This window comes from Gorilla gorilla, chromosome 18 (genome assembly GCF_029281585.2).
Source record: "Gorilla gorilla gorilla isolate KB3781 chromosome 18, NHGRI_mGorGor1-v2.1_pri, whole genome shotgun sequence".
Lineage (NCBI taxonomy): Eukaryota > Metazoa > Chordata > Mammalia > Primates > Hominidae > Gorilla > Gorilla gorilla.
The window spans coordinates 116,836,745-116,846,288 of record NC_073242.2 but is presented as its reverse complement, the minus strand read 5'-3'; the positions used below and the strand labels follow the sequence as shown (position 1 = coordinate 116,846,288).

Sequence of the window (9,544 nt, the reverse complement as noted above, 5' to 3'; positions counted from 1 at the left end):
AGGAGATGGACTCCAGACACTTGGATTTAACCACCACACCAGCAGTATTTCAGGCAAAAAAAATCACCTCTATCACCTCTGTCCAACAGTATTGCAGGCAAAAGAAGGGCAGAGGGAGGAGGATTCAGGGTTCTCAGAAACCGGCAGTTTATGCCTCATTGGCCAGAACTATGTCACAGAGTCACTTGTAATTTGGAGGAATCTGGTGGCGTTCGTGTGCTCAGCTGGGCTTATTGCTCCCCTCAAACAAAACTAGGGTTCTGTTAGAAAAAGAAGAGTGAAGACTATTGTGAGGCAGTGAAGAGTGGCTGAAACGTAGCCCATTTATATTTCTGGGTCTCATTTTCCCTACGTTCACCTTATAGTAGTTCTCGGAGCCCAGAACTCAGGTCTTCAGAAGAGATTTGGCTCATACAGAGGGGGATGGGTTGGCTCAGTGGCCAGCCGGAAATGTGGGTGACTGAGGGTCGTGGCCCGGTCTTAGCCATCAGTTAAATGTGTGAGGAGCGTCAGGTGTTCTCAACAGCTCCCATTCCTATGAGCACATGGCACCTGGACCCATCATGAAAAGGGCCAGGCAGACAGCCCGGTCACCCTTGGCTGAAGCATGGCAATTGGCGTGCAGAGCTGTGCGCTGGCTCGGGCAGGCATCTGCAGCAGTGACAGTGCTATGTGAGCCAGGCGGTCCTTCTAGCCTCCTTCCAGCTGGCCCGGAGCACCCCATGCCTGGGACATGCCACCCCCACATGAGCAATGCTCTGTAGCCTCCTTCTGGTAATTTTTTAACGGCTCTACTTCAGAACTATGTTGAGCTCATTGTGTTTTGACATTCTAGGGAGAAAAAACCACTTAATTATCTGATTTATAAAGCAGCTCTTCCTTTCAAAAGGATTAAGGTCTTTACAGCTCACATCCCATGCAGGCTGGCTGGGTCTGAGAAAAAGTGGTTGGGGTCAGAAAGTCCTCTGTCATTTTCATGCACGTCCGTGTGAAGAGACCACCAAACAGGCTTTGTGTGAGCAACATGGCTGTTTATTTCACCTGGGCGCAGGTAGGCTGAGTCCGAAAAGAGAGTCAGCGAAGGGAGATGGAGTGGGGCCGTTTTATAGGATTTGGGAAGGTAATGGAAAATTACAGTCAAAGGGGGTTGTTCTCTGGTGGGCAGGGGTGGATCTCACAAAGTACATTCTCAAGGGTGGGGAGAATTACAAAGTACCTTCTTAAGGGTGGGGGAGATTACAAAGTACATTGATCAGTTAGGGTGGGGCAGAAACAAATCACAATGGTGGAATGTCATCAGTTAAGGCTGTTTTTACTTCTTTTGTGGATCTTCAGTTACTTCAGGCCATCTGGATGTATGTGTGCAAGTCACAGGGGATGCGATGGCCTGGTCTGGGCTCAGAGGCCTGACATTCCTGCCTTCCTATATTAATAAGACAAATAAAACAAAATAGTGTTGAAGTGTTGGAGTGGTGAAAATTTTTGGAGGGTGGTATGGAGAGAGAATGGGCGATGTTTCTCAGGGCTGCTTCAAGCGGGATTAGGGGCGGCGTGGGAACCTAGAGTGGGAGAGATTAAGCTGAAGGGAGGTCTTGTGGTAAGGGGTGATATTGTGGGGATGTTAGAAGAAACATTTGTCATACAGAATGATTGGTGATGGCCTGGATACGGTTTTGGATGAATTGAGAAGCTACACGGAAGATACAAGGACCGAATAAAAGAAGGAGAAAAATGGGTATTAAAGGACTAAGAATTGGGAGGACCCAGGACATGCAATTAGAGAGCGCCCAAGGGGGTTCAGCGTAATTACTTGCTTGGTTGGCAAGTTTTTGGGCTCTATCCTTGAGTTTTTTTATGTTGTCATACACCAGGCCAGATTGATTTAGGTAAAAACAACACTCCTCATTTAAGAATATGAAGAGTCCTCCTTTTTCAGCAGTAAGTAAGTCAAGGCCTCGGCGGTTTTGGAAGACAACTGCAGCTAAAGAGTCAACTTGGGCCTGGAGGACTGATAAAGTTTGTGATTTTGAGGGCCTCTAAAAGTATTAAAGCAGCAGCAGCCGCTGCACGCAGACATGAGGGCTAGGCTAAAACAGTAAGGTCCTTGTTTGGACAGAAAGGCTACAGGGTGTGGTCCTGGCTCTTGTGTAAGAATTCCGACCACGCTAACCATGCCTAGGAAGGAAAGGAGTTATTGTTTTGTAGAAAGGTGCTGGGGTTTGAGAGATCAGTCAGACACGATTGGCAGGGAAAGCACGTGTGTTTTTATGAGAATTATGCCGAGATAGGTAACAGTTGAGGAAGACATTTGGGCTTGATTGAAGTAATGGGGGCTGTCCGTGAAGCTTTGCGGCAGTACAGCCTAGGTAATTTGCTGAGCTTGATGGGTGTCAGGGTCAGTCTAAGTGAAAACAAAGAGAGGCTGGGATGAAAGGTGCAAAGGAATAGTAAAGAAAGCATGTTTGAGATCTAGAACAGAATAATGGGTTGTAGAGGCAGGTATTGAGGATAGGAGAGTATATGGGTTTGGCACCATGGGGTGGATAGGCAAAACAATTTGGTTGATAAGGCACAGATTCTGAACTAACCTGTAAGCCTTGTCTGGTTTTAGGACAGGTAAAATGGGGGAATGGTAAGGAGAGTTTATAGGTTTTAGAAGCCCATGCTGTAGCAGGCGAGTGATAACAGGCTTTAATCCTTTTAAATCATGCTGTGGGATGGGATATTGGCGTTGAGCGGGGTAAGGGTGATTAGGTTTTAACGGGATGGTAATGGGCATGTGATCAGTTGCCAGGGAAGGAGTACGGATGTCCCATACTTGTGGGTTAAGGTGGGGTGATATGAGAGGAAGATGCGAAGGAGGCTTTGGGTTGGGGAGAAGGGCGGCAATGAGATGCAGCTGTAGTCCAGGAATAGTCAGGGAAGCAGATAATTTGGTTAACATATCTCGGCCTAATAAAGGAACTGGGCAGGTGGGGATAACTAAAAAAGAGTGCATAAAAGAGTGTTGTCCAAGATGGCACCAGAGTGGGGGAGTTTTAAGAGGTTTAGAAGCCTGGCCGTCAATACCCACAACAGTTACGGAGGCAAGGGAAATGGGCCCTTGAAAAGCAGGTAATGTGGAGTGGGTAGCCTCCACATTGATTAAGAAGGGGACAGGCTTACCTTCCACTGTGAGAGTTACCCGAAGCTCGGTGTCTGTGATGGTCTAGGGGGCTTCCGAGGCGATCGGGCAGCGTCAGTCTTCAGCCGCTAAGCCGAGAAGATCTGGGAAGGAGTCAGTCAGAGAGCCTTGGGCCAGAGTTCCAGGGGCTCTGGGAGTGGCTGCCAGGTGAGTTGAACAGTCCGATTTCCAGTGGGGTACCGCACAGATGGGACACGGCTTAGGAGGAATCCTGGGCTGCGGGCATTCCTTGGCCTGGTGGTCAGATTTCTGGCACTTGTAGCAAGCTCCTGGGGGAGGAGGTTCTGGAGGAATGCCTGGCCGCTGCGGTTCAGGCGTTTGGAAGTTCTTGTGTGCTGGAGATGTGGCTGGGGTTTGTCTCACAGTGGAGGCAAGGAATTGCAACTTTTTTCTATTATTGTACACCTTGAAGGCGAGGTTAATTAAATGCTGTTGTGGGGTTTGAGGGCCGGAATTTAATTTTTGGAGTTTTATTTAATGTCGGGAGCAGATTGGGTAATAAAATGTATATTGAGGATAAGATGGCCTTTTGACCTTTTAGGGTCGAGGGCTGTAAAGCGTCTCAGGGTTGCTGCCGAACGAGCCATGAACTGGGCTGGGTTTTTATATTTGATGAAAAAGAGCCTAAACGCTATCTGATTTGGGATAAAGTAAAAGGAGCATTAACCTTGACTATGCCTTTGGCTCCAGCCACCTTTTTAAGAGTAAATTGCTGGGCAGGTGGGGGAGGGCTAGTCATAGAATGCAACTGTAAGCCAGACCAGGTGTGAGGAGGGGAGGCAATAAAAAGATTACAGGGTGCAGGAGCGGAGGCTGAGGAAGAATTGGGACCTAGCTTGGGCTGGCGAAGAGGGGAGAGGTCAGATGGGTCTGTAGAAAAGGAAGATTAGAAAGACTCAGCGACGCTTGGGGTTGGGACTGAGGGGACAGGCGGGAGGGAAAGAAGGAAGATTTGGGACGAGTTGCACTGGGCACAGAGACTAGGAAGGGACTGATGTGTAAAAGAATGCCTGGATGTCAGGGACCTCAGACCATTTGCCCATTTTACGACAAGAATTATTTAGATCTTGTAGGATGGAAAAATTGAAAGTGCCGTTTTCCGGCTATTTGGAACTACTGTCGAGTTTGTATTGGGGTCAAGCAGCATTGTAGAAGAAAATAAGGCATTAAGGTTTTAGATCAGGTGTGAGTTGAAGAGGTTTTAAGTTTTTGAGAACACAGGCTAAGGGAGAAGAAGGAGGAATGGCAGGTGGAAGCTTACCCATAGTGAAGGGAGGCAAGCCCAGAGAAAAGAGTAGAGACACGGAGAAGGGGTGGGGGGTTCTTGCCCTCCAGAAAAGCAGAGAAGGGGTTGGGGCACGGAAATAAAGAGGTCAGGGTGCGGAAATAAGGGATTGGGGTGCAGAGATAAGAGGTTGGGGTGCGGAAATAAGCCATTGGGGGGTTCTTGCCCCCTAGGAAAGCAGGACTTGCCGCTAAGGGCGAAGGAGAAGAGGTTGAGGGGTACTTGACCCTGCCCCAGGAAAGCGGGTGAAGGAGAAGGGTTTGAGGGGTACTTGCCCCTGCCCCAGGAAAGCGGGTGAAGGAGAAGGGTTTGAGGGGTACTTGCCCCTGCCCCAGGAAAGCGGGTGAAGGAGAGGGGGTTGAGGGGTACTTGCCCCTGCCCCAGGAAAGCGGGACTCGCCGCTGAGGGTGAAGGAGAAGGGGTTGAGGGGTACTTGCCCCTGCCCCAGGAAAGCGGGACTTGCCGCTGAGGGTGAAGGAGAAGGGGTTGAGGGGTACTTGCCCCTGCCCCAGGAAAGCGGGACTTGCCACCGAGGGTGAAGGAGAAGGGGTTGAGGGGTACTTGCCCCTGCCCCAGGAAAGCGGGACTTGCCGCTGAGGGTGAAGGAGAAGGGGTTGAGGGGTACTTGCCCTTGCCCCAGGAAAGCGGGACTTGCCGCTGAAGGTGAAGGAGAAGGGGTTGAGGGGTACTTGCGCCTGCCCCAGGAAAGCGGGACTTGCCCCTGAAGGTGAAGGAGAAGGGGTTGAGGGGTACTTGCCCCTGCCCCAGGAAAGCGGGACTTGCCGCTGAGGGTGAAGGAGAAGGGGTTGAGGGGTACTTGCCCCTGCCCCAGGAAAGCGGGACTTGCCGCTGAGGGTGAAGGAGAAGGGGTTGAGGGGTACTTGTCCCTGCCCCAGGAAAGCGGGACTTGCCGCTGAGGGTGAAGGAGAAGGGGTTGAGGGGTACTTGCCCCTGCCCCAGGAAAGCGGGACTTGCCTCTAAGGGTATAGTGAGGGAGGTTGGAGAAGAGAGTAAAAAGAGGCCGCTTACCAGATTTGAAATTGGTGAGATGTTTCTTGGGCTGGTCGGTCTGAGGACCTGAGGTCATAGGTGGATCTTTCTCAAGGAGCAAAGAGCAGGAGGACAGGGGATTGATCTCCCAAGGGAGGTCCCCCGATCCGAGTCACGGCACCAAATTTCATACGCGTCCCTGTGAAGAGACCACCAAACAGGCTTTGTGTGAGCAACATGGCTGTTTATTTCACCTGGGTGCAGGTAGGCGGAGTCCGAAAAGAGAATCAGCGAAGGGAGATGGGGTGGGGCCGTTTTATAGGATTTGGGAAGGTAATGGAAAATTACAGTCAAAGGGGGTTGTTCTCTGGTGGGCAGGGGTGGATCTCACAAAGTACATTCTCAAGGGTGGGGAGAATTACAAAGAACCTTCTTAAGGGTGGGGGAGACTACAAAGTACCTTCTTAAGGGTGTGGGAGATTACAAAGTACATTGATCAGTTAGGGTGGGGCAGGAACAAATCACAATGGTGGAATGTCATCAGTTAAGGCTGTTTTTACTTCTTTCGTGGATCTTCAGTTACTTCAGGCCATCTGGATGTATGTGTGCAAGTCACAGGGGATGCGATGGCCTGGCCTGGGCTCAGAGGCCTGACAGTCATCTCAAGAGAGCCACTTAACCTTGGGGAGTCTTCATTTCATCATCTGTAAAATGGATATAGGACGCCTTCTTAAATTTAGCACCAACCCAAGGGGGCTGGTGGCACTTGTCTGCTCCTTTCCCAACAGGCATGATTGTCTCCTGTCCTGGAGACCATTTGATCTGGCGACATGAGCTTGAAGTTCATTTCTGCAACTGGCAATTTAGGGAGAGCCTGAATGTGCAAATAGAGCAATGGAACTCTCAGATGGAGGTCTGGCCCCTCATTTTCTGGTCAAGTGGCCCTGGTCATTTGACTTCTTAGTCTCTGTTTGGAGCCTTCAGTGGCTGTTCTGGGCTTCTCTATGGGGAGACATGGCCTTACTGGGGAGAGCAGCTGGGGATCTGGTCTCCAGGCTGGGGACGTTGAGGAAACACCCTGTCTCCACTTATATATTTACTTATTTGAATAGCTGCTATCTGAGCATGAAATGAAACAGCAACAAGATCTTTCCAAAAAGTTAAATGAAAAGCAATCACTGCACCCCAACCCCTGTTCTCAATGAACCAGTTTCTGGAGCTTGGAATGCCATGCGCCTGCAGCTGGCAACCCTGTGCTTGGTTCACCAGCTATGAAATCTGTTTCACACCGAAGCAGATGCACATGGCTGGTGGAATGTGCATTCAGCTCTCTTTTGCGTCTGAAAAGAATTCAACTGCCTCTGAATGTTGCTCTGAGCAGATTAGCAATGATGATTGTTTTTCAAATTCACTCTCCTCACCTCCCTACCCATGCACACAGATACTCACCAAAGTCTCCTGTTGCTATGGTTTGGCTCTGTGTCCCCACCCAAATCTCATCTCAAATTGTAATCCCTACATGTCAAGGGAGGGATCTGGTGAGAGGCAATTGGATCATGGGTGCTGTTTCCCCCATGCTGTTCTTGTTACAGTGAGGGAGTTCTCATGAGATCTGATGTTTTACAAAGTGGCAGTTTTGTCCAGGTGCAGTGGCTCACACCTGTAATCCCAGCACTTTGGGAGGCCGAGGCGGGCAGATCACCTGAGGTCCAGAGTTGGAGACCAGCCTGACTAACATGGAGAAACCCCATCTCTACTAAAAATAAAAAATTACCCAGGCATGCTGGTGCATGCCTGTAATCCCAGCTACTCAGGAGACTGAGGCAGGAGAGCTGCTTGAGCCCAGGAGGCGAAGGTTGCGGTGAGCCGAAATCACATCATTGAACTCCAGCCTGGGCAACAAGAAACTGTTGCCTGTCTCAAAAAACAAACTCTGTCTCAAAAAACAAACAAACAAACAAAAGTGGCAGTTTTTCCTGCACTTTCTCTCTCTCCTGCCACCATGTAAGATGTGCCTTGCTTCCCCTTTGCCCTTCATGATTGTAAGTTTCCTGAGACCTCCCAGCCATGCAGAACTGTGAATCAATTAAACCTCTTTTCTTTATAAATTACCCAGTCTCAGGTATTTGTTTTAGAGCAATGTGAAAATGGACTAATACACCTTCTCCCTGATGCCAGTGACCATCAGGGGAGTAAGCCACTTTACATCAGTGATGTTGAACATTTGATGCCAGTTCTTCATCAGCCAGCGGTCTCCTTTATTCTCTTTCAGTGGCCAGTACCAAGCTACTGTTTGAACTAGTGCATAGAAATATGCACATATTAGGGAATTAGGCCAAATTAGAGGATGATGGAAACATGTTTTCTCTAATGAATAAATAAATAAATAAGGGTGATATCCAGATCCATCCACAATGAGCTCCGTGTCAAATCCTTTCTGACTCAACGATCACCAAGGTCACTCCTGGTTTTTAAGTTCTGCAATTCTATATGTTGCCAAATTAATTGCAGCACATTTAATCATTATTAAGAAAGTATACTTTCCGAAGGGGAAAAAAGCATGTTTAAGTAATTAATATACATGGCGAATATGTTGGAAGATTATATGAGAAAAATACTTTCAGTTCTTTGAAAAGCCTGAGTATGATTATTTTAATAGGAAAATAATTAACAAAGGATAAGGATGTTATGAAAATCCTGTACATCAAATAACATTGTTATGCATAGTACATATATTATACTGTATCTCATATGCATTATAATGCATATAATATGCAATAATTATTATAACACATTGACTAATTGTGTCACAATATTATAACTTACATTGATTGGTTCCCTATTAAATGCTATGCACTTTACTTCTGTCTCCATATATAAGACTTCTCTAGCCCTATGTATTGGATGCTAATATTATCATCTCCATTTTATAGGTGGCGACACGGAGGACCAGAGTGAGGAAGTCATGTATTCAAGGTGGCAGAGCTGGGATTTGTATATCATATCTGTACCTGAGCCCCTAACCTGCAAGTCATAATAGGCAACCAATCAATGTAAGTTATAATTAATATTGTCGCATATATCTATTATTAAGTTATGATAATTATTACATATTATATTCATTATAATGTATATGAGATGCATGATAATACATGCACTATGCATAACAATGTTTGTCGATGTACAGGTACATCTGTAGGATGCTGTCCTTAGTCATTTAAAACTGTATTCCTGGCTGGTCCAATGGCAGTGAATTTCAGAATTTATTAACATTAGTGTCACTAAAGTTGGTATACAATCCTTCACTGCTAAATTTGACTGGCTAAAAAATAATTCAAAAAATAGAACTGTGTTCCTGTTTCATAGATTTTCATGTAGACATTTCTCATATATACTCAGCTATACTTGGTCCTAATGTTAATGCAAACAAACATCAGATAATTCAATTCAGGAAAAACCTAGCAAGGATCACCAGATGCCAGGCAAGTTTCCTCATCCACTCAAGGCAGTCTGAAATGGACCAGGTAATGTTCCCACCCTCTGGGTTCTCAGCATCTTGTTCTGCAGAGCGCCCACCTGAGGATATGAATCCAAGGTGCACACGTGCTTCATTCATTCATTCATTCATTTATGCCAGAAACTGGTATTGCCTGCATTGTCCATTGGCAACATTGCACCTGCCACTGCTTATACAGAGAGAGATCAAGTCTCTGCCTCCTCCCTCTGGGAGCATCCACACAGCCAACTAAAGAGACACGACTGTGGCCAAACAACCCCAGAATGGGCACAGGCATAGAACACACACAGAGAGGGGACATGGCCTTTTCCAGGGGAAAAAGATGCCAAATCACATCTTTGAAAGAGAGGAGCATGGGAGGTGCTGTGCAGCGGGAACAGAATTGTGGGCTGGAAGGGAATGCTCAGCCACCTGGAGCTCTGGGTTCCAGGCTTTGGGATTTTACAAATCATGACAAGTTCCCTTCAAACTGAAAAAGAAATAACTTGGGGGAGCTAACTAGAGTTGTCAGACTTTTGCTTTTGTTTTTGCCAACTGTGGACCTTAAATTTACCCACTGCTGTTGCCA

The 9,544-nt window shown here is 47.4% G+C and overlaps 1 protein-coding gene across 1 annotated transcript; it reads right to left on the bottom strand.

Annotated features, from left to right (window-relative positions):
* Positions 1 to 3,164: 3,164 nt before the first annotated feature.
* On the bottom strand, positions 3,165 to 5,667 carry LOC129527394 (putative uncharacterized protein COL25A1-DT). The gene is made up of 2 exons (XM_055364453.2): positions 5,499 to 5,667; positions 3,165 to 3,468 (listed from the first exon to the last, which is right to left on the bottom strand). Exons 1-2 carry the CDS (start codon positions 5,554 to 5,556, stop codon positions 3,239 to 3,241), a joined length of 288 nt encoding a protein of 95 aa, XP_055220428.2. The 5' UTR covers positions 5,557 to 5,667; the 3' UTR covers positions 3,165 to 3,238.
* Positions 5,668 to 9,544: the final 3,877 nt, after the last annotated feature.